The following is a 24,696-nucleotide window of genomic DNA, read 5'->3' as shown; positions in this document are numbered from 1 at the left end:
GGTGTCTACTTTGTGCCAGATTCTGTGCTGGGCACTGGAGATACAGCAGTGAACAAAGCAGATGAGAACCCCTGCCTTCAAGGAGCTCGCAGGATGGTAGTGAGGCAGGTAGACCAGTAAAACACTGAGCATATGGGAGTTGGCAGGACGGGGAGCAGGGAAGGGGAGGGAGTGCTGGGTTTCAGAGTCAGACAGGGAAGTCCTCACTGAGAAGGTGACATCTGGACAAAAGAGGCACAGGCAGAGAAAAGAGCAACTGCAGGGGCCCTGAAGTGGGACTGTGGCTGGCGTGCTGTGTCTGTCTACGGAACTGCAGTAACTGGAGAGCAAGCCAGGGATGGGTGGGTGGATGGGCAGGACACAAGCTCAGAGAGATGGGGGAGTGCCCGATCCTGTGACAACCCAGAATCCCAGGAGGAGGAAGAGGAGGAGGGAGGACTGACAGTACAAGTGACTAGAAATCCACAGGCACACACTGCCTTCCATTGCTGTGCCATCCTCAGCCTGCGTGTCGAGGGGATTTGGGCATTGAGGCATTTCTGGATGACAGGCATCTGTGGCCACTGCTGCCACGGACTTCCCTGCCCTCACCTTGAGTCGGGTCAGACGAGCCTGTCCACGTGAACATGGAAACATTTCTTTCCAGACTATGCTGTTGCCACCACATGAATCAAACCGGCAAAGAGCATGCTGGCAATGTGCATACAGCTGTGTCCCACAGCTGTCTGGGCCTGTCTGCCTGTTTCCACGGCTCAGCTCCTGTCGGGTAAGGACAGGTCCTGCTCTCAAGACCCATAAACTAGCCAGCAGCCTGCCCGTGTTTCCCACACTCTGGCCTGGGCGCCCAGGGCTGTCTCATCTCTTTTCCAATTTTTAAGGGCTTCCTGGCCTCCCTCTTTGCTCCCTCTGCCCGTGCAGGCAGCAACATGGTTCTGTGGGGCCATAAGGACCCCAGGGAGTGACTCCCCCACTTAGGTAGCAGCTTTGGATTTAGTCCAGTTTAGGACCCCAGATGATACATGCATGTGCACACACGTGTGTATTTGCATGTCAGGCAGCATCCCGGTGGGGCATCCCATCTGTCAACCCCCCACTATGGGGTGACTGAGGGTTGGGGTGCCCTCTGAGTTTCTGGTGGGTGGGGCTTCACCAGGGTGTCTTGGCTACCTCTCCTGGCCAGCACTTGTCCTCTTGGGAGGATTTGCCAGCTTTGGGCCTGACCACGGTTCCAAGCAGCATGGTCTGAAGCCCACACTGGGTGGCAGGCTACAGAGAATGTGCCCCCGAAAGCCTGGGCAGCACCTTTACTTGTTTTCATATGGAGCTGTCATTTTCTCATGCCAGGTGTCTGACTACACATGGCAGTCCTTCACTGAGTGTTTGCGACCTCCTCATAATACTGTTAATTGAATGGAATTTGGCATTGGCCAGTTTCTGTGGACCGCAGTCAAGGCTGAGTGGATGCTGGGGGCACCCAGCTGGCCTTGCTCAGAGGGGTCCCGAGTGGCTTGGTGCTTCAGGAGCTGAGCCCCCGCCCCTCTCAGCAAGAGCATTGATGACCAAGAGCTCAGATACTCAGAACCTTCCTGAGCATCCAGAGAGCCTGCATGTTTACTTCTTCACTTTTTCCGTGACCTGGGCAGGAGATGACATGGAGAACGCAAACAACCAGCAAGCTGTGCAGCCCACAAGGGTCGCATGAGGGTCAGAGGGGGCAGCTGTGGTGGCCTAGAGCTGCTAGGTGACCAGCTGCAGATCCGCCTGGCAGGCCAGTGCTAGTCATGCCAGCATTTCCAACCCCACTTCTTGACTTCCTTTAAGAAATGGGAAGTTTTCCAACTGCCGGACATCCTTTTAATTGATTTAACCTGCTTCATCTTCCCAGACAAGTGGGTTCTTTCCCAACAACGTAAACATTCATTCAGATGAAAACAAAGCTCTGTAGAAGTTATTAATATCTGTGGCTCTGCTCATGAGGGCCTTTCTCTTTTGAGGGACCGAAAGAGGAAGGCCTAAACAGAACTGCAGTGTGGGAGAGTGGGTGGGCACTCTCCCTTGAGTCATCTGTGGTCACCCCCACTCTCCTCTGTGCTCTGCAAGCCTGATACCATCAAAAGGGAACCCACATTTCAAATAGTTGCTGGTGAACCTGGGGTAAGGGAGCTGAGGGGCATCTGTGCTCTGCACCACACTCAGGTATCTCCTAGGACAGCAGTGAGAATAGGAGCAAGTCCCCACTCCCTGGTTTTTCTGGGAGAAATGCCTACCTAAGACACAGGCACCTTCATCTCACACTCTGTCACCCAGTGCCTGTTTCCTTAAGGAGAAAAAACGGGCACCAGAAACCATCTGGGTCTAGATCCTGGCTCTGCAGCTTGCTAGTTGTGGAACTTTGGGCAAGGGACCTCGCTTTTCTCATTTCACTTTCCCCACCTGTAGAATGGGGTTGATAATAGCACCTGGCTGGCAGGGTGATGGTGAAAATAGAATGAGCCATGGTGATTTAAAATGCCCAGTCTCGGTTCTGGCTCTTATTTAGGTGGCACTCATGGGCGGTCAGATGGTTAGAGAGGCTCAGGCAGTTTAGTTCCAAAGTGCCTTGACTTCAGAGTCAGGCTGTCTCTTGTCTCAAATGCTGGCTCTGCCCCTTGCTGTTTGTGGACACTTAAGTTATTTAACTTCTCTGTGCCTCAACTTCCCCACCTGTAAAATGAGGATGAGGCTCGTACCTCCCCCACAGGGTTCACTGTAAGGCTCAAATATGTGAATGTATGAAAAGCACTTAAAGTGGTGCTTTGGAGTGAGCTGTTGTTTTACTTCCTGCAGGCTTCTGCTGGTTTGCTTGTGGTGACTGATAACCGTGGCACCTAACCCAGTGTCTTGCAGGGAGGTGTCAGGCTGCAACAGGAAGGTAGCAGGGGGAGCTCCACTATTCTAGGCAGGGCCTTTGCGAGAGAAGCAGCTCTACTTCCTCAGCTTCTGTGGGGTTTTAAATCTTTGCTTTAAATTTAAATTAAAAAAAAAAAACATAGAAACGAGGTGTTACTAGTTACTGTGTTACCCAGGCTGATCTCGAATTCCTGACCTCAGGTGATCCTCCCACCTCAGCCTCCCAAAGTGCCGGGATTATAGGTGTGAGCCACCGCACCCAGCCAGCTTCTATGTTTTTAACAAACCTGCTTGGGCTCTGCAAATGCAGATTCTGGGGCTGGGGTGGAGTGACTAGCATCTGCGTGGCAATCTGTGAATGAGATGCAAAACAGCTTCCGAGGTGACAGCCTCCTCCCCAGGTTCAGTGTGGGGTTGGGGGGCGGGCACTGTACCTAGCCCGTCCTCCCGGAGGCTGCTCACACTGCCAGGCTGTGCCAAGGGGAGGATGACTCTCCACACCTCTGCCCACCTGCCCTTCACTGACAGCCAGGGCCTGGCTGTCCATCCATGTGTGCCCAATTGGAAAAGCTGGCTTGGAGCAGTGCTGCCTGTCTGCCACTGCCAGCCCACTGCATCTGCCTTATTAAAATGCTGAGGCTCTGGCTGGCCACACGCCCTGGGAGATTTGGAGTAAGGCCAGACAGAAAGGTACAGGCTGTGCAGTCACACGGCCATACTGGGTGACTGCCCTTGGTAGTTAACCAAGGAGCAAACCTACCTGCTTGTCCAGCTTGGCTGCCCACAGGTCTGTAGCTCCATGCAGGTGAAGCTGGCCGGCCTGGCCTAGCCTGGCTGGTTGGGTGGGCAGGATAGCCTCCGCTTGACTGATATTTTTTTTTTTTTTTTTTCCCTGAGACAGGGTCTTGAATTTCTGCCCAGGATAGAGTATAGTAGTATGACTTTGGCTCACTGCAGCCGTGAACTCCTGGGCTCAAGTAATCCTCCCACCTCAGCTGCCTGAGTAGCTGGGTGCACCACCACTGTCAGCTATTTGTTTATTCATTTGGTAGAGATGAGGTCTCACTGTGTTGTCCATGCTGGTCTCAAACATCTAGGCACGAGCGATCCTCCCACCTTGGCCTCCCAAAGTGCTGGAATTACAGGCATGAGCCACCATGCCTGACCCATCTGACTGATGTTAGGCAACCTTGAATTGATGGCCTCCTGGCGAAATGAGGGTTCTTGTTGACAAGGCAGGTTCGGCCAACACATTTTTGTGTGATTATCTGCGCGATTGCATCAGCTGTTAGCAAAGAAGGATTTCACAGCAGCAGGTGTGTGTGCCGTGTGCTTTCGTGGAGTTGCCTGCCCTTCACTGCACGCACAGTCTATGGAACTGTGACTGCACCCCCGTTCCCCACTCACACTCACATGCTATTTTCTGGGATTCTAAGGCACATTCTTTTTTTCCTTTCCCTTTTTTTTCTATTTAACGTCTTACACTGGAATGTGTTGCACATTTGCGGATATAATTTGACAGAGCCTTTTTCTCGGCATACTTGAAATAACAGTGCATTGTAAAATCAGAGGTGTCTCAGACTTAAACAGAAACTAGGTAACTTCTGGGGAGCTTACATAATTTGCCCAGTTCCTTCAAGGAAGCAGGTGGAGCCACCTTATAGTGGTGGCAGATTATATGAGGGGACGCTGATGTGGTTCAAGGGGACAAGCTTCGATTGGGCTTAGATTCCAACTTTATGGCTCACCAGCTGTGTGGCCTTGGCAAAGTAGAGCAACCTCTCTGAGCCTTAGATCTTTCTCCCACCACCTATGAATTGTGCTTCCACAGTTGTTGCGATTGTGTGCAAGGCATCTTTCCCTGTCTCTCTTGCTGGGTATCATCGTAAGGTCACACTATCCCATTCTATCTGGGTTAAGAGGGAAAATGAGGGAAGGAAGTGGGTCACTGACCTTCCCATGGGAACAGAGGGAAATGTGTTCCAAGGGCTTCTTGACTCAGTTTATAATCCTTGAACATCACTCTTCCTCCCTCGTCCTTCTCCCACTTTGCCTGACTTTTCATTTTCACGTTTGTTTCCTTTTAGCAATTTTCTTTCAAATCTCCCCTCTCCCTTTCTATAAAGTCTTCCCACATGTAGCCTCTTTGAAGCTCCCTGAGGTGGGAAAGGGGAGCAGGGCTCTGCCCGATGGCCTGGATGGCATAGACCTCAGAAGCCCAGTGTGCCGTGGTCCCTGAAAGCTTCAGCTCAAGTCCAAGTTCTGGTGCCATCAGCATTGCTAACTTCTCTTCCTGTGGCTGCAGCGTCAGATTGAGTCCACTCCAGTGCTCAGTGTTAACCGTGGGGTGCTGGATGTCGCATCACTGGGAATACCTTGTGGTATTCTCTGTGCCCTTCTTGCTGCATTAAAATCAGACCTGGTTCACATCGCAGCCCTGTGATCTTTCATGAATTACTTAACCTCCTTGAGCCTGTGTATTCTCATCTAAACAGTGGCTGATGCACAGAAATACCTGGTACATGATAGGGGCTTAACAGATGCATTCATCTTTCCTTGTTCTCAAATGTTTAAGACCACTTTATGGCCAGTCATGATGCTTCACACCTGTAATCCCAGCACTTTGGGAGGCCAGGGTGGGTAGAGATCACCTGAGGTCAGGAGTTCAAGACCAGCCTGACCAACATGGTGAAACCCCATCTCTACTAAAAATACAAAAATTAGCCGGGCGTGGTGGCAGGCGCCTGTAATCCCAGCTACCCAGGAGGCTGAGGCAGGAGAATTGCTGGAACCCGGAAGGCAGAGGCTACAGTGAGCCAAGATTGCATCACTGTACTCCACTCCAGCCTGGGTGACAGAGCAATATTCCATCTCAAAAAAAAAAAAAAAAAGACCACTTTGTGCTTCTTTAGTTGCCAAGGATCTCAGGGAGTGCCGCCAGTGGCACTCCTTCATCTGAGACAGATGGAGGAGTTCTGGGCAGGGGGCAGTGGCGAAGGCACAGGTACCTGTATGAGCAGGATATGTTGGGCCCTGTTCTTCAGGATGGCTGGGCTGCAGTGGGGTAGAGCAGGACGGAGAGAGAGGAGGAAGAGCGGTGGGGTGGGCGCCCGGTCGGCACCTGCAGGGGTGCAGCTGACGAGGCTGTACAGGGTCTGGCTGGAGCAGTGCAGAGGGTCAGGTGTGGGTGCTCAGAGAGGTTGAAGCTGAGTTGGGGAGGCACCAGGAGACAGCCACATCGGGATGCCTAGGTGATGTGGCCACCAAGCAGGGGCTGAGTGTGAGCTGCTGGCTGGAGGGAGGCTTTAAGAGCAGGTAATGGTTTTAAACCTTGTTTTCCTCAGAGATCTTCTCTCTGCCCCTCTCCCTCTTGAGATTCCAGTGAAAGCCAGTAGCCCAACTGCCTCAATTTTGTATGAGGTGTCAGAGATTCGAAGCCCCATCTTTGATGAGGTGGTGCTCATAAACCCCACCCCCACCCCCCTGGTGTAAGAAGCCGCATGTGCTGAGGCGTGGGGGTGGGTAAAAGTGCCCAGGAGCCTGGGGTGCTAGGGAAGGGGAGGGGCAGAGCATGTCCTGAGCTGAGACCTGCTGGAAGGGGCTGTGCAAGCTGCTCTCTGGAGCCAGGCCTGGTTCTGTGGGGAGTGGGGAGCTCACAAGCTCTTAGAGGGGGTTCCCAGTGGACTCCCTGGGAGGGAGGGTCTCTACCGTGTGAGCCCCAGACATAACGCCTTCTTACCTGTCCCTACTTCGGGAGAGCCTGCCCTGGCTCGAGGCCCCTAAGCTGAACTCTGGCCAGCTATGCTTGAGTGACACCCCACAACCCCCCACACAAGACTGGAGCTTCTGGAACACGAAGCTTGGGTGGGTCTAGCAAAGGCCACAGGACAAAGAGGGACCCTAACTGAGCTTGCTGGGAAGACCAGGGGGCTCTGCTGATGGGAGGTACCAGAAGATGGGGCAGGGAGGAGGCAAGGGTTATAAAAACCAAGGGCTCTGGCAGGAAGCGGTACAGGGTGGGGAGGAGGAGAGTCACCTGCTGATCCTGACTGTGCCTGCCTGCTCCAGAGGGGCAGGTCACTTGGAGCATTGGCCATTGGCTGTGGATAGACGTCGGGGCTCTGCCAGCTGTCCAAGGCCTGAGGGTTCTCTCGCAGAGGAAGAGTTGGGGGCAACCCGCCCTGGTTTGGGACTGTGGGTCGGCTCCATCTGGGTGTGCTCTTCTGGAGTTGGATAGTGGCCTCTCTCTGGAAAGTTTCATCACCTCTTTGGAGGGCGCTCCCCTGAAAATGTAGCCTGAGCTACCTGGTGGACTCTCCGAGAGGAAAGAGCTGGCCTGGGCCACCGCTTTCCCTCTCAAACTTTCTTGTTGAATGAAGTGTTTTTATCATCACTCCTCTTATCATGATGGTAAAATATGGAGCCCCCCAAAGCAAGCCCCACAGACTCTTGGCTGTGTGAGTAATTAAGTCCTGTCTTCAAACAGCCACATCTTTAAAAGCTATAATTTGTAGCAAAAAATAGCTGCCCATTCCAAGAACCAGGAGAGCCCTTGATACGTGCCCCATTCACGAAATACGTGTTATTTCGCTTTTGACACTCGAGTTTCTGGGACACCTGGTCCATGCTTTCCTCAGGGGTACCGGAGACACAGTGGCTGCCTGGTAACTGGAGCTTCCAGTAGGCACTTGGGAAATCTTTTGTGAGAATTCGATGGGGCGATTGAAATTAGGGGCTCCTGACTCAGGTTTGCATGGCCCCAACTTTTTTTGTGGCTCCAAAAGGGGAGTAAAGAGAAAAATTGCAGGGTAACTTCAGGGGAAAGTGGTTGAGACTCTCTGGACACCATTTCCCCATCTATAAGGAGGAAGATGATAATCACTTGCAGGGATTTTACCACCTCTGTAAAGCACAGAGCAGACTGGCCACCTGGTAGGTGCCCTAGTATGTCAATTTCGTTTTCTTTCTTAGCTGTGGCTCCACCAGCAGTTTGTAGACAGGAGATCTTTGTGGCTTCAGGTAGGTGATGGGGGACTGAAAGCTAACAGGAAACACCTCCCCTGACCTGCAGCTTCTCTCTGAGCTGGCATGCCTGGAATTCTTGGGGCTGGCTGCTGGGTTTGTTTTCCAGATGTGGAAGCAATTTAAGTTGTGTTTTCATAATCCCCAGCAGTTTGCCTCCGAAGTCCACATTCTCATTTGAAAATCAAGGCCCTAGGCTCTGTTTGCAGGGCAGAGGGTAGGCTGGATTGTCTCTTCAAATCCTTTTTATTTAGGAAATGGGCTTACTCGGGCACTCAGATCTGGGACCCAGGGCTTTTTTGGGACAGTCACACCCCATCCAGGACTTGGTCAAAAGGTGAGTTCACTTTCTCTGTGGGTTTTCCTTGGAGATGATTCACTGAGCTAAATTCAGCTGCACCTTGGTTACAAACCAGTCCAGACTGCTGTGGAGTGGCGGGGCTGGGTCTTGGGTTTGGGCCATGTCACAGGCCAGCTGGCGTCCCTCTGAGTAGGGTGCCCACGTGTCCCGGGCGCAGTAGTGGCGCTCCTTCCCACACTGACCACAACAGAGGGAGGAAAATGCTCCAGATTTCAAGTAGCCAGAAATACTGTCTGGCATGGAGAAACTGGTCATATCTTGCTCAGTTACTGAGCGCTGCTGGTCACAGAGGCGGCCTGACCCAGGATTAAAGGCTCGGTGTGCAAGGACCTGTGGCTCCAGGGCTCACTGCTGATTTCTTCTCTTGTAAACCAATCGCTGTGTAGGTAAACCTTTTACATTTGTCTTATTACTATACTAAATACAGTTTTGGGCAAACAAATTGCCTTTGCAATTCTCTTGTCTCTGAACTGTGCATATACTTCTTTAAAAATTAAAATATAATACTTACACTACTGAGAGAACACATAAGAAAATGGAAAGAACTTCCTTAGATTGGCATATAAATAGTGTTTACAGAATGTCATCCTGATCATCGATGCACCAAGTTTTGGTTTCAATAAAATATCATCTCTTAAGAAGCAGCAGTATTTCAAACTAATCATGAAAGAGAGTAAGAGAATACAGCCTTTTTTTTTTTTTTTTTAGGACAGACCAAAAATAAATAAATCCCTGAGTCTCTTGAGGAGGTTCTGGAGATCCAGTTACAGATGCTTCTTGATGGGGTTACATACTGATAAACCCATTGTGTATTGAAAGTTTCATAAGTTTAAAAAAAAAAAAAATGTGTTTAATACACCTCAGCTACCAAACACCATAGCTTAGCCTAGGCTACCTTAAATGTGCCCAGAATGCTTGCTTTAGCCCACAGTTGGACAAAATCATCTAACCCAGAGCCTGCTTTACAATGAAGTGTTTTATGTCCTATGCAGTTTATGAAGTACTATGCTGAAAGTGAAAAGCAGTGTGCTATTATGGATTCTTGAAGTGTGGGTTCCACTGACTGGATCACTTAGTACCATCATACCGCTGAAAAATTGTAAGTCAGCCCAGACATGGTGGCTCATGCCAGTAATCCCAGCACATTGGGAGACCAAGGCAGGTGGATCTCTGCGGCCACCACCCTTCCATGATGAGAGCAGTCAAGCCACTATAGGGTATGGAGGACCCCAGCCCTGGCAATCACATCCCTTCCCTGTGGATCTGGGGCATTGGCACCTGTGAGTTAGCTCAATAAGCTGAACTTCCTGCTGCCCATGGGAGGGACCCATGAGACCTTGACCTGGCCCATCTCTTTCCAGGGCTGTTGACTGGCTGAGAGTGGGGCGAGAGATTCTTCATAGGCCTAGCCCAGGCAGCCTGGGGCTCCCCATTAGGCTTGCCGTGTGTCCACCCCCAGCACACACATGCATACCTTCCCAGTGGCAGTGCTGCACATGTGCCCACCAGCACCTTGCTGCCAGGGAAGTGGGCATGTGCCCGCTCAGGCTATTTTTACCCTGCCTCGTCCCCACAGAGCTGTTCTTTGGCTCAAGTTAGTGCCTGGGGAGTGTGGCTGTTGCCAGGGCTGGGGGTGGATGAGCTGGAACCTCAGAGCTTCTTGGACTCCCTTCCCCAGACAGCATCTCATCTTAACACTTATTAAAGGGTGTGACTAGTGTGTAGTCACATAAGAGTGGGCAGGAGATGACCCTGGCAGGGAGAAAGGGGCACTGGTGTTTGGAGGGTAGGCTCTGAAACCTGCAGGTCTGGCTTCCTGAAGCCAAACCCAACTGAGCTGCAGCCCAGAGTGCCACCAGGAGGAGAGGAAGAGGGTGCCAGGGGATGTATGGGAGCCAGGAGGCACCCCAGGTTGTTTTCCTTCAACATGATGATGACAGTAGTTCAGTTTTGGGGTGTGGTGGTGTGTACCTGTAGTGCTAGCTGCTTGGGAGGCTGAGGTGGGAGGGTCACTTGAGTCCTGGGAGTTTGAAGCTACAGTGAGCTGTGATTGCACCACTGCATTCCAAGGTGGTTTTTTGTTTGTTTGTTGAGTACTTTTTATGTATGCTAAGACCATAAAGTGCTTAGGACGTGTGCCCGCTCATGTAATCCTAATCACAGGTAACTCCATTTTATAGATGGGGAAACTTAGGCACTGAGCCGTTCATTAAACTAAGGCTGCAGAGCTTGTGAATGGTGGAGCAGGGCTCAGGCCCAGCGGTCCACTCCAGAGCGTGTCGTCCCACACCTCCTTTTGCCGTGTGTTCCGCACCCTCAGTTCCCTGCGGCAGTCCTGCCAGGCAGGTGGTTCCCGCTGTGTTTAGATGAGGCCCAGAAATTAAACAGCTGATCCAGCATCACACAGCCAGGCCTCAGGGTGGTGTGGCTGGGCTGTTCCCAGCTCATCATACCGCAGTACAGTGCAGTTCAACCAGCACGTGTTCACCACCTACAGTGCTAGCCACTGGAGTTCAGACGTGGAAATCCCCATAGCTACCCACTTAGGGTGCTCCCTCTCACAGGGAAGGGGGACATGTGGTCACCGGGGGTCCATGTCCTCTGTGCGTCAGCTCAGGGAAACGCAGAGTGCTGGCAAATGTGCCTGTGAGGTAGCTCCCTGTCGGGGAGGTGGGGAGGGAGGGGACTAGATGCTGCACCCCCTCTGAGAGTATGGACAGCCTGGCATTGGCCACTCCAAGGCTGGCGCAGCCCTCACGTGTGTTGATACTCGGCCTTTTCAACCACTCTGAATTCAGCCCTTGCCAATTTCCTACAAAGGAAGGGGGGTGACTTGGGGCCCGCTGGCAGGCGAGTGTGACTCTCAAGGTGGATAGGGTCCCACAGCAGGCTGTGTGCCTCCAGCTTCCCACTCCCAGCTGAGGACAGGGCGGAATAGTGAGGGCCACAGGGGCACTGACCTGCCCTGCCAGAATGGCTGGCTGGATCCTGTTTCCCAGCTCTCTCCAGAACACCCTGGCCTCAGGTGATTTCCCCAGCTCGGCTTCTCTGTTTTTGTTTTTCTTTTTTTCTTCTTCTTTTTTTTTTTTTTCTTTATTCTTTCTTTTCTTTTCTACATATACAGCATGGACTACTACCAGCCTGGCTTCTCTGAGAAGGGAAGGTGCCCCTCCTGGCTGCCTGGCTGACCAGCCAGGGACGCGTGGCTGTAGGAGCAGCTCAGCCTCTGTTGCCTGTAGCCCCTCATGAGGCCAGGTCGGAATTTAAGGCTCCCACCGTGGCTGACTCTCCAGTGTAAATTGTTACTTTGGCCCCTTGAGCTGCCGCTGAGGTGGAATTGACTGGCCCCATTCTGTAGATAAAGAACCAGGGGCTCACAAAGGCGCTCACTTGTCTAAGGTCAGATGGCTTGTAAGTGGCTGGGCCAGCAGGGACCGAAACCCAGTCCACCAGACCCCAGAGCTGAGCCTTCACCCAGGTCCACCTCCAGGGACCTTCTGGGGCTTGTGGAGGAACATGCTGCGTCCGCTGCCCCCCTTTGCCTCAGGGTCCCGGACAGGTGGAAGAAAGTGAGCCTGGGTGGCCATGTACCAACTAAGCCTGTGGGCCTTCCTGTGGTGGCTGGCCCTGTGCTCCAGGGGACAGGGAGCTGTGAGCTCAGGGCTAGCACTGGGTCCTGAGGGACAGAGCCCTGGAGAGTCAGACTGTGCTATAGACGATGCCCGCTGCTGCCTCCTGAGGACACCACACTGACCCTTCTGCAGAGGTCCCCAAAAGAGCAGACACAGCCTTTCTGTGCAAACCCTGGGAACACCGTGCCAAGCTCCTGGCCAGGATGTGTTGCTGATGCTAGGGTCCCTGGGTGGTGACTGGACGGCTGTGTGTGGACGCCTTTTTCACACAGCAGAGAATGGGCAGGAAACAGGGGCTCCGAAGGCAGAGTCTTGGAAGCTGCCCTGGGCACAGACCTTACTTGCTGACCCCTGGCCATCTAGTGGCAGCGCTGCACATGTGCCCACCGAGCTCTGGGGGGGCCCCATCACTGCCCCGCCACTTCTGCCAGCCCTCCAGGGCTGGCCCTGTGTGAGCATTGCTGTGGTGAGAAAGCAGACGGTGCAGCCAGGGCGAGCGGGCAGCTCTCCGGGAGTCCTGAGCAGCATAGTGCAGTGAGGTGGGGTGATGGTGGCTTTTCCCATGACTCCCAGTCTACTCGGAAGTGTACTTAACAGGGGGCTCCTCATGGCCCTGACCTGAAGGCGGCCTGTCTGGAGAGGAACCCACTGCCTGCAGAAGCCCGTGACCCCAGGCCGCCTGGAAACCTTATGAGGGTGATGTTTTTATTATGGATGAGTTCTTCCTTTTCCTCTGCAACTTTATCTAAAACACAAAAGGGAAATTGACCAAGAGTTCTAATATGCTTGACTCTGAGTTCTCCCAGCCCATGAATGGTGGCTCAAGTAGGAGAAAAGAGGCTGCATTCTGGCACCTTCCAGCATCTCCCTCCAGGCCAGTGGGAGGAGGAGTGGGGGCTTCCACCAGACCCTTTCCCAGAGGGCTGGGGAAACAAGAACTGGGGCAGGGGACCTCAGCCCTCAGGGAGGAGCAAGGGTAACCACGGCAACTATCACACCCGGGGCAGGAGGGTCTTGGGACAGGCACAAACCAGGACTGTCCTGGACTAACCAAAGTGTGCAGTAAGCTGTCTTTATAGCCTTTGAATTTAGGGGGCAAACTACTAGAAATGGTTTTTAAGTTATAATTAAAATTTCCGATTGCCTTGAACAAACAACTGTGGGTTGAATGAAAAGGGATTACTGTTGGAAGCAGCTATTTTTAAGAGAAGCTGTAGAGTATATGTGCGCATGTGTGGCCAGGCGGGTGAGGGTTTGGCGTGTCAGGCCCTCTGTGAACTTCGAGGTTTCGGGGCAGCTGCCCTCCCACTCTGAGCCTCATCTTCCCCAGGTGCCAGACGGAGCCGATGAGTCCCGGATCTCTGCCCTGTCCACCCCAGGGCGCTCTCACAGGGCTATTGTGAGGGATGAGGTGTGTGAGACCGGCAAGGAGCTTGCTGAAGGGCTGGGCAGATGTGGCCTCTGCTCAGTCTGAGGCTGAAAGCCTGCCTGAGGGGGTGGTGGTCTTCTTGGGAAGGTGGGACCCTGGTGCCCCTGCTTCTGCCCTGCCTGTGCCTGAGCCAGACCATTTGAGGCTCCTTCCTCCACTCCGTTAGGGGCTTGTGCCATCTGTTTGAGTAGCAGGATGCTGCTGTGGATGTTGGGTAAGAGGGCCCACTGGTCCCAACTGCATGCGAGAGCCAGGTGTTAGTGGGCAGTGCCCGGCACACACTCAGCCTCTGTGTCCTTGTGTCTGTGAGCTAAACCCAAGTTGGCCAGAAGCCACGTCGGACACCTGAGGAGCACAGACACTGGTCTGCGCTGGGCCCTCTGCCTGCCTCTGGGAGCTGGTGGGCCACAGCCTCTTCAGGACCTGGCTGGAGGGAAAAGGTGGGTGTTGGGAACACACAGTCCCATCCCTGTCTCAACCCTGCTATGAACTCCCACATGGCCCCAGGCATGGCCCTTTACCTACAGAAAGGGGAAAGGAGGCTCAGCTCATAGGGCTGGGGTGAAGACCAGAAGAAACGCCATTGCCGCACTGCCAAGCTCACGTGTGAGCCACAGGGCAGGGATTACCAGCAAGGGGAAACTCCCTACCCGTGTGTCCAGGACGGTGAAGAGTTTGCAGTTCTTCGTGGCCAGGTAAAAGAACAGACCAGGCGTGTTGTCCTCCGAGCCCCGGTTCTTCCCGGGTCTCCCTCCTGCCTTGTTTCTCTTGGGTGTCCCTGCCTAATCCGTGGTGTCCTGTGAGGGTGTGAAGTGGACAGTCGTGGAAGTTGCTGCATTAGGAGGCGTGCTAAGGAGTCATAGTCACGTGTCCCTATAAATTGTGCTCTCCTTGTCACCATGAGGTTTGAACATCCACAAAGTGTGTGAGGCATCAAGGATAAATGGAATCAAGTGTGTGGCTGCGAAAGGCAGGCAGGGCCCCTTGCCCCTTGCCCCCTGGCCGGAGGACTGCTGATGAGCTACTCTTTGAGCCTCTGTTTCTCATCAGTAAAATGGGGCTAACGATCACCACTGTGAAGAGCTGTCATGAAGTTGGTGAATGCCCAACTCGGCCTCTGGAGCCTGATGGCTGCTCAGTGATGCTGGTTTCCTTTTGTTTCTATTGGGATACAACTTCAGGCTTGGAGATGAAGAGCTTGCTTAGGGCACAAGATATGATAGGTTGGGAACCATGTGACCAGATTAGTGACAAGTAGGTGGAAAGGGCCCTGGGAACCCTGGGGGGATTCTCATTACACAGTCTTGGACTCCACAGTCTCCACTGTTGGCATGCCTGGCTCGCTGGTGCTGATATTATTGGTGCATCTTGTGCTTAGCCTGTCACAGCCCAGGCAGGAACCAGGCTCATTAATTGCCCAGGGGTCTTTTAGTGGGGACAGACCCCCCCCCCAGGAGGGCTGCCAGCTCACTGGTGGTAGCAGATGACTGCACATGTCTGGGCGGCACATCCAGGCCTGTTGCCAAGCAGCAGCTTCAGCTGTCCCTGAACCTGTATTTGTCTGAGACTCCAGGAGGCTTTTCACAGCCTGTTTCTGTTGCCCTTCTTGCAGTCTTGGGGCTGCAGGGTCCTTTGATGGGGTGCTCTGCCAGCCCTGGCTGAGGAGCACACCAAGGAACCTTGGCAACAGATATCTCTGATGGGTCAGGTAGAAGTGGTGCTACCTGATAAGTACCTTCCTGCTCAGAGGTGAAGTAGCCCCAGTAAATGGTTTGCCTAGGGTCTAGGGTGAACTCTGAACTAAGCCAAAGCTCTTCTATCTGATGTGTTTAGCGAAAGGTGTGATGTCCTTAACACATGCCATTATCATGCTGGGCCCTGGACCCAGCACAAGCAATGCTCAGAAGGGAGGCCTGGCATCCTTGCTCCCAGCAAGGCTGTGGTGGGGCCCAGATAGGTGGTTGCCTCCTGGGCTGGACATCACATCTTCTGACTGGAGTTTATTCATTGAGGCCCTACTGTGTGTTAGATGCTAATGTGAAGAGCCTCATTGAATCAGCACAGTGATCCTGTAAGGCTCTGTTGCCATTTCTGAGTTACAGGGGAGAACTGAGGTTCAGAGACATTTTGTGACGTGCCCAGAGTCATGGAGGGTGACCCCAAGTTGTGCAGCTTTCACTATACCACGTTGCAGCAAACTCTACTAGGCCAGGGTTGTTGCTCCTAAAAGCTATTCAGTGTGGCTGTGCCCTTACATGGAGCGCCAAGAAGCCGCCTCAAAGCCATTTGGCCTCCTGCAGACTTCTGGTGGTGTTACCAGTGGAGAGTGTCCAGGTTCTTAGTGTCTTGAACAAAGAATTAGACAAAATGCGTGTGCGCACACACACACACACACACACGAAAGAATGAAGCAACAAAAGCTGAGATTTATTGAAAAAAAAAAAAAGTACACTCCACAGGTTGGGAGCAGACCCAAGCTTAGGGGCTCAACAGCCTGGTTGCAGAATTTTCTGGGGTTTAAATACCATCTAGAGGTTTCCCATTGGTTAGTTGGTGTATACCCTATGTAAATGAAGCAGTGGCCCACAATCAGTTTGATTGCAGGAGAGGACCAATCAGAGGCTGAAGTGAAGTTGCAAAGTTACACCCTATGTGAACATCTGATTGATTGAGGAAAGCAATGGATCAGAGGTTAAAGCGAAGTTACAAAATTATACTCCTATGCAAATGAAGACAACCTTTGACCAGCCTGATTGGTTGCAGGAGGGACCAATCAGAGATACTTTCAGTTTTCATCTGCCAGACAGAAAAGGTGGAGGGTGCGGGTGGTGGGGTGGAGGGTGGTGAGGGGTGGCAGGGAATGCAAAGGAAGTGGTTAGTTGGGTGTGGAAAGTTGGGGTTTTCCTTTGATTTAGCTGTAGGAAATCAGTGTGAATCAACCTTATGTTCCCTGCCTCCAGACCCTATTCTGCCTCAGCTGGGGCTTTGATGTGCCAGGGTGCCCTGAATGATGTGGCTGGCCTGACTGTGGCCCTTCTTTGTGGATGGCCATTTCTGAGAGTTCCACCTCCTCACTAGATGCTCATGAGTCAGCCAGTATGAGAGGTCCTTGGGACTAATCACCTGCCAGGTGTTCCCACACTTAGGGTCTTGGGGTCTGGGCCTCCTGTACCCAATCCCTGCTGTTTAGGCCTGGCTGATGCCCTTGCAGTCTGATTGGAACACTGACCCCTGGGAAGCTGGCCTCACTCATCTTCCCCTCTGTCTTTCCCAGGGCATCGACGTCACAGGCCCCACCTTTGCTGATGGCGAGCTCATCCCCAGGGAGCCCGGCTTTTTTCCCGAGGACGAGGAGGAGGCTATGACGCTGGCCCCGCCTGAGGGCCCCCAGGAGTTGGACACAGACAGCCCCATGGAGAGCACTCAGAGCCTGGAGGGGTCTGTTGGGAGTCCCGCCGAGAAGGACGGGGGACTCGGGGGCCTGTTTCTGCCAGAGGACAAGTGAGTTAAAACCGCCTGAAGCTTAGTATTTGCCTCTTGGCCCAGAAATGTGGCTCTTAGAAAGTGTCTCCAGGAAGTAAATGTGAAATGTGCTCAAAATTTGTGTCAGAGGCATTAGCATCATGGGTATTCTGAATAGCAGAAGATTCTAAGATTCTAAGCAGAAGATTCTAAATTTGGAATTTTAGGCAGCAATGCAAAGTCAAGGTTTTAAATTTAATTTTACTTTATTTTCAGTCCTAGTCCTATAGACAAAGTCAAGATTTACTTATTTATTTATTGTTGAGACAGAGTCTCGCTCTGTTGCCCAGGCTAGAGTACGGTGGCACAATCTCGGCACACTGCAACCTCTGCTTCCTGGGTTCAAGTGATTCTCCTGCCTCAGCCTCCTGATTAGCTGGGATTACAGGTGCATGTCACCATGCCCAGCTAATTTTTATATTTTTAGTAGAGACCGGGTTTCACCATGTTGGTGAAGCTGGTCTCAAACTCCTGACCTCACAATCCACCCACTTTGGCCTCCCAAAGTGCCACCATGCCTGGCCAAAGTCAAGTTTTAAATGACTAGTTAATGATATGAGATATATGATCTCATTGTTTTAAAAAGCAGGTTGTGGCCAGGCACAACCTGTAACCCCAGGACTTTGGGAGGCCAAGTCAGGACAATCACTGGAGCCCATGAATGTAAGATTACAGTGAGCTGTGATCACATCACTGTATTCCAGCCTAGCAAAAGAGCAAGACCCTGTCTTTTTTTAAAAAAAAAAAAAGGTAGGTTGCAAAGATATGCAAGATATCCGTAAGATCAGCTTTGTTAAAAACACAAACCTATGCCAGGCAATTGGCACGTGCCTGTAGTTCCAGATACTTGGGAGGCTGAGGCAGGAGAATCTTCTGGATTCTAGTGCACAATGCCGATCGGGTGGGTGTCTGCACTAAGTTTAGCATCAGTATGATGACCTCCCAGGAGTGGGGCACCACCAGGTTGCCTAAGGAGGGATGAACTGGCCCAGGTCAGAAACAGAGCAGGTCAAAACTTGTGTGCTGATCAGTAGTGAGATCACACCTGTGAATAACCACTGCACTCCAGCCTGGGCAGTATAGCAAGACCCCATTTCTGAAAAACAAAACATAGACATGTATGTTAGGAAATGCCTAGAAAAAATTAATCTAGAAAACTAAGCAGTTATTTCTGTATGGTAGAATGATCATTTTAATTACCTCCCATCTACTCTGTTATATTTTCTACATTAAGCATGTACTCCCATAATCAGAAATGTTATTTAAAAGCAATATTAAGACCTAAGTGACTTCCCAGGGAAGCAGTGTCATCTTTAACTTTGGTGTCGGCAGAAAGGATTCCTTTCCATTTTCAGCCCTCGCCAAGACTCTTGAGGAATACAGTGCTGTGGGTGGTGGGAAGCCACCACCACTGTGGCTGAGGAAGCTGAGGGGATTGTAAGTGGCAGCCCCTTACCAGAAGAAGGTGATGGTTATGGCTGCTGCAGGGACTTGGAGGGAGAGAAGAGAGGGGTTCCAGGGTTGGTTGAACCATATAAAATTGACAGCTTTTAATCATTTCCATCTTCAAAATAAGGTAATTTCATGTAGTTCAACCTAGTACATGTCAGAGTCCGGATGTTCTTGATGGGGCCCTTTGAAGCTGTGGATGGAGAGAGGGGCCGTGCTGCTTTCTGGGAGTAGCCTGTAATCCCAGCACTTTGGGAGGCCGAGGTGGGCAGATCACCTGAGGCCAGGAGTTTGAGACCAGCCTGGCCAACATGACAAAAACCCCGTCTCTACTAAAATTACAAAATTAGCTGGACGTGGTGGCAGGAGGTTACTTGGGAGGCTACTCACAGCTACTCTGGAGGCTGAGGTAGGTGAAGCACTAGAATCTGGAAAGCAGAAACTGCAGTGAGCTGAGATATCGCCACTGCACTCTGGCCGGGCGACAATGAGCCTATGTCTCAAAAAAAAAAAAAGATAAACTTAAAAAATAATACAGTATAACAACTATTTCCATAGCATTTACATTGTGTTAGGTATTATAAGTAATCTAGAGAGGATTTAGAGGATGCAGGAGGATGTGCATAGGTTGTATGTGAATACTATGCCATTTCATACCTGGGACTTGAGCATCCTCAGAGTTTGGTGTCCACGGGGGGTCCTGGAACAAATCCCTCTCGGATACCAAGGGACAACCATACTCAGTGTTACAGTAGCTAAAAGTTTAGATCTATTTATATTTATATTCATTTTCTATATTACTCCCAATGTTTTAACACATCTTTCAACAACGATTTGATATTCCACGATTTAATAATTTACTAGCATTATAATTTAATAATTATAATTTGGTTTAGCTGTAGCTAGACACTTAGGTTGTAAGCAATGTTTTGCTACTCTAGCGTAGCATGGGTAGAATTGATTTCAACTGCAGTAACGGTTTATGTGGCAAGATGTTTCCCTTTAGATAGGGTCCCCAAAATGTATTTAACAGGTCAAGAGGGCCGGGCGCGGTGGCTTACGCCTGTAATCCCAACACTTTGGGAGGCTGAGATGGGTGGATCACAAGGTCAAGAGATTGAGACCATCCTGCCCAACATGGTGAAGCCCCGTCTCTACTAAAAATACAAAAATTAGCCAGGTGTGGTGGCACATGCCTTTGGTCCCAGCTACTCAGGAGGCTGAGGTGGAAGAATCGCTTGAACCCAGGAGGTGGAGGTTGCGGTGAGCCGAGATTGTGCCACTGTACTCCAGCCTGGCAGACCGAGCAAGACTCCGTCTCAAAAAAAAAAAAACAAGTCAAGAGGTACAGACTTGATCGGTAGCGCCAGTTAAAGGGAAATGCCTGGTCAGCCTCCCCACCGCGGCTGTGGATGGGGGCCCATGAGTCCTCCTCTGACCCTCAGGTCCCTGGTCCTCACTCCGTCCATGACAACTTCGGACCTTTCTACACACTCTACCACCTCGCTCATCAGCAACGAGGAGCAGTTTGAAGACTATGGGGAGGGTGACGACGTGGACTGTGCCCCCAGCAGCCCTTGCCCCGACGACGAGACCAGGACCAACGTCTACTCCGACCTGGGGTCTTCGGTGTCCTCCAGGTGGCCCCTTGGTCTAGGATAGCATTTGAGGTCAAAAGTGGTAGAACCAACCTAAGCATATCCTCAGGGGGCAGGCGGGCCGGGTCCTGAGCTGGCCTGTTTCCTTTGTCCTGAGCTACTTGAGTTCTGCTCCTGGAGCCTGGGGTTGCTGCCCTTGCACCCTGATTGGGGGTCAGGAGTTCCTCCTGAATTTACTGACCTAGGAGGCTGCACACTGGGGGCCACGGGACTCTGTGTTGTCTTGTGTCCTAGAACCTCAGTGTTGAAGGGTCCTTCCAGGTGACCTACTGTGATACCTTCTCACCCACCTGAGCCACCACTTTCTCTGAAAAGAGCTCTCAGTTTGCCTTAGCTGTTAAATGGGTATGCTTCACTGGCTTCTCTTTGTGTTAGAGAAGGGATGACCTGTTGCTGTATTTCCACTCCCTGCCCCTCCCCCTAAGAAGGTACTAGGGACTCAAGTAAAGTCAGCCCAGCAGGGTGGCGTAGGGCACCAGACTGGACAGCAGTTGAGGTGGTGATTCCTTTCCCTCATGAATCAGTGCGGGGCAGACACCTAGGAAGATGCGGCACGTGTACAACAGTGAATTGCTGGACGTTTACTGCTCTCAATGCTGCAAGAAAATCAACCTGCTCAATGACTTGGAAGCCCGGCTGAAAAACCTGAAGGCCAACAGGTGAGGCCCGGCCCAGTCGGGGGGCGGGAGGCCCAGGCAGGGCCTGCAGGGAGAAGCTGCAGGCAAGGCAGCCCCTGCTATCTGGGCAGGTGTGAGCTCTCAGAGGGGGTTAATCCAGGGGCTTTTTCTGCCACAGGATATCAGTCTGTTTTCTCTCAGGACCAAGCTGACTAGTGAATTCCTTTCAGTGGGAGGGAAGAGCCTTGTCCTGTGTTTTGGTGTGTTACAGCAGGGACAGAGTAAGGGAGTGGACTAGGGCCCCTCTGTTCAATAACTGTTTCCTCCCTCTCTCTCCAGCCCCAACCGAAAGATCTCCAGCACAGCCTTTGGACGGTAAGGCCCCGCCTTGGGGGAGGGCACCTTGAGTGCTGTCCCTGTGCTGCCCACTGGCCAGGGCTCCATGCCAGCAGCCCGACTCAGCTGGTGCCTGCGTGTGGCCGAGGGCAGAAGGGAACGAGGCCATCCCAGGGCAGTGCAGCCAGGGCAGTGTCCACTTCCAAAACAGAGGGGCAGCTCCTCCCTGCCCTCTCCTTACTCTTTATCCCTTCTTCAAATCCTAGGTCACCTTGACCTCAGGCAGGCAGACCAAGGATGCCCCGAGAGAGACAGGACACCCCACAGCTGTCAGTGCCCTCCCTCCTCTTGGAGCGGGCAGCTGTACTCAGTAAAGAGACCCCGGGTTTCCTGATCTGGGTGTGAGTGTGTGCCACTGGGGCTGGTCACTTTGCTCCAGTTAAGTTCTGCTGCAGCTGACTCCTGGGGACTGCTGGGGTTCTGCTCCGGTCCTCCTGTGGACTGACCCCAGGTGCACACTCAGGGCTTTGGGAGCTGGCAGCGAGGGTCCAGGCCCTGGCCCAGGAGCTGGGTGGATCAGCCTCTTGGTGTAGACCCTGGCTATTGCCTATCAGGGAGTAGGAAGGGGATGTAACTGGGGGGGTAGCAGCTGGATTTTGCCTCAGGCACAGGTTAGCTCAGCAGGCATGTGCCTGGGCCCAGCCCCACCCCAGCTTATTGCCCTGCACGGCCTGGTGAATTATCTGCCTTTGCCATCCCCAGAGTTCCTAGAGATGTAGCAGGAGCCAGCTTGGTGGAGAGGCTCAAGCCTCAGGAGGCCCAGACCCTCTGCCAGGACCATGGAGCTGGGCTACCTCCTCGGGGGCTTCCCCACTGGAAGAGGAGGGGGCTCCCTTGCCAGCTCAGGTCCTGGGTAGCTGCAGGCCGGCATGCTGGTGCGAAGAGGGCTCTGAGGCAGCAGGAGAAGCTGTGCTGCACTGGCTGTGTCTGCCAGGGGACACGGGTCTGTACAGCCCGTCCACCGTCCTCTGCGTTGGATGATCCACTGGGTTCACAGTGTTCTCCCTCTCGGGCTGAGTGAGGGTGGCCTTCTTAAAGGGGCAGACCCCCTAGGGTACTAGATGCTCACCTAGCGCGTAGCCTGAGTGGGCCTCTGTCTCTGGAAAGCCCCCACAGCCAGATGCCCTCCCTCCACCCCTGCAGGCAGCTCATGCACAGCAGCAATTTCAGCAGCAGCAACGGCAGCACCGAAGACCTGTTCCGAGACAGCATTGACTCCTGCGACAATGACATCACAGAGAAGGTGGGCCCAGGTGGCTGGAGAAGGGACTGAATGTGTGCGTGCTCCCAGGGGAGGTGGGGAGCACTCTGGCTACTTTCTGGGGACTTGGGAGACCTTGTACCTGCCCAGGAGTTGGGGGTAGGTGGCCCTAGTCACATGCTCTCCCCCTCCACCCTACACATGACCATTCTCTGATACATGGTGGTTTGGAGGTCCTGCTCATGAACCTCATGGCATCGAGGTTCTTGGTTCTGTGGCCTCAGAGTTCTTCTCCACCCCATGTGACCCCCTGCTGCAGGTGAGCTTCCTGGAAAAAAAAGTGACAGAGTTGGAGAATGACAGCCTGACCAACGGAGACCTGAAGAGCAAGCTGAAGCAGGAGAACACACAGCTGGTGCACAGGTCAGGCAGGTGGCAGCGCTGGGGGCTCGGCTGTGACTCTGGGGAATAAAGTGGGGGGTCCTTCTTGCTGAGGCCTCCGGGAGGAGGCAGCCTCACACCTTTGCAGCTCTGAGGGCCTGTGATGCATCAGCCTCTTGTCACGTGGCCCTGTCCACATAGGGTGCCCAAGACAGGACCTTAAGGACAGGGAGACAGGTTGGAGCTCGGCCTTGGCTCCAGGGCCAAAGGATTCCACCTGCTGAGGTCTGCAGCCACAGGGCGGGTCCAAGATGGGAGTGGGGATCTACTGTCTCTCACTCACACAGTGATGGGAGCCTGCATCCCTTCCCAGGACAGGCCAGTGTTAGCTGGGCAGTAGGAAGGGTCCAGTGTTGATGCCGATGGACACCCCTGAGCCTGACGTTTCTGATGCTGTCTTCAGTGGCGGCTGCAGGGTTTAGTTGTCAGCAGATGGTATGACCCTTGCAGGACATATCCTGACTTGGGGTCTGGTCCTCCATCTTGTCACAGGGCCCAAGTATGGGCCCTTTTGTACACCCCAGAATATCAGCCTGGTGGAGGTGCTGTTGCCAGTGAGATGTACCCCAGACCGAAATACCCAGGCTGTCAGTAGTGGGGGTGCTCACATCTACATGCCACTGGCCCTTTTCCAGGTCTGGGGCAGACTTCAGGCCATTAGCCAGGATGTGCCTATTTTGGGAGTCAAGGTGCCCAGTACAATAAGCTGAATTATTATCAGAGGGGTGGCTGGGAAGGAAGAGTGCAGAAAGAAGAGGTGAGGCCCAAGGCGGTTCCAGCCAGGTGTGGCCGCAGGGACTGGCGGGGGCTGGCCCTCCCTGTGCTGCCTGGAGCGCCTGGCCTTCTGACTGCCAGGCCTGCCCCTCCACAGCACGTATGACCAACACCCCTTCTAGATGTGCGGTGTTCCTGTTCATCTGTCTGAAAGCTGCTGGCCCAAGCGACTCAGGGTCTCAGGTCCCAGGGCCCCTCATGCTGCAGCCTGGGTTGGGGTGAAATGGTGCTAGCCCCAAAAGCTTGTCCCTTGTGCTGTCCTCAGGGTGCACGAGCTGGAGGAGATGGTGAAGGATCAGGAGACCACGGCCGAGCAGGCGCTGGAGGAGGAGGCACGGCGCCACCGCGAGGCCTACGGCAAGCTGGAGAGGGAGAAGGCCACCGAGGTGGAGCTGCTCAATGCCAGGTGGGCCCTTCCACGGGGCCCCTCCCTCGAGGGACCCCTCCCTACCACCCTGGGGCAGCCCTGTGGGACAGGTGCTATCCCCATTTCTATAAATGGGAAGCTGAGGCTGACTAAGGGGCAGCCTCTGGAGCCTTCCCAGTAGTAACAAGGCATGCGTTTCAGTAAGTTCACTAAAGAATGTTCCCAGGAGCGGGCCGGGCGCAGTGGTTCACGCCTGTAATCCCAGCACTTTGGGAGGCCAAGGCGGGTGGATCACGAGGTCAAGAGATCGAGACCATCCTGGTCAACATGGTGAAACCCCATCTCTACTAAAAATACAAAAAATTCACTGAGCATGGTGGTGCGTGCTTGTAATCCCAGCTACTCAGGAGGCTGAGGCAGGAGAATTGCCTGAACCCGGGAGGCGGAGGTTGTGGTGAGCCGAGATCTTGCCATTGCACTCCAGCCTGGGTAACAAGAGTGAAACTCCGTCTCAAAAAAAAAAAAAAAAAAAAAAAAAGAATGTTCCCAGGAGCATTGCTCACATTTGGTAATGTGAACCACACAAATGTCTGTCAACCAGAAACGAGGTATTAACCAAAAAAAAAAAAAAAAGGGTGGGACCTGGGCTGGGTCTAATGTACAGGCTTGGAGCGCCCCCTGCTGTCAGGTTCTGCCCTGAGCCCAGGTGGACTGAGCCGGAGCTCCAGGGCCAACCAAGGTGAATAGAGAACGAGGCTGCTGTGCCTTGGGTGTACCTGTAGTTTCATCATTGGAACGTGAGGCAGGCAGGACGAGGAACAGCCCGGGGCTAGGGATCTGGGTTGGTCTCCCATTGGCTCCATGGTCTTGGACGTAGTGGGTCACCTCCCTGTCTGCCCCACAGAGCGGCTGCCTGGGAGGGTGAGCCAATAGTCGTC

General features: G+C 53.0%; 1 protein-coding gene across 2 annotated transcripts in view; it reads left to right on the top strand.

Moving 5' to 3' along the window:
• Positions 1–24,696, top strand: part of RAB11FIP4 (RAB11 family interacting protein 4) — a 137,930-nt gene that overhangs the window by 99,401 nt on the left and 13,833 nt on the right. For both annotated transcript variants that reach the window (XM_035300875.3, XM_035300876.3), the window contains 7 exons: positions 16,608–16,834; positions 19,750–19,944; positions 20,487–20,621; positions 20,919–20,954; positions 22,119–22,218; positions 22,496–22,599; positions 23,657–23,797. In XM_035300875.3, the coding sequence (XP_035156766.1) occupies positions 16,608–16,834; positions 19,750–19,944; positions 20,487–20,621; positions 20,919–20,954; positions 22,119–22,218; positions 22,496–22,599; positions 23,657–23,797 (938 nt within the window). The remainder of the gene's footprint in view (positions 1–16,607; positions 16,835–19,749; positions 19,945–20,486; positions 20,622–20,918; positions 20,955–22,118; positions 22,219–22,495; positions 22,600–23,656; positions 23,798–24,696) is intronic.

Source organism: Callithrix jacchus, chromosome 5, assembly GCF_049354715.1.
Source record: "Callithrix jacchus isolate 240 chromosome 5, calJac240_pri, whole genome shotgun sequence".
NCBI classification, from domain to species: Eukaryota; Metazoa; Chordata; class Mammalia; order Primates; family Cebidae; genus Callithrix; species Callithrix jacchus.
The sequence above is the reverse complement of the archived record's forward strand: the minus strand, read 5'-3'. Positions and strand labels throughout refer to the sequence as shown.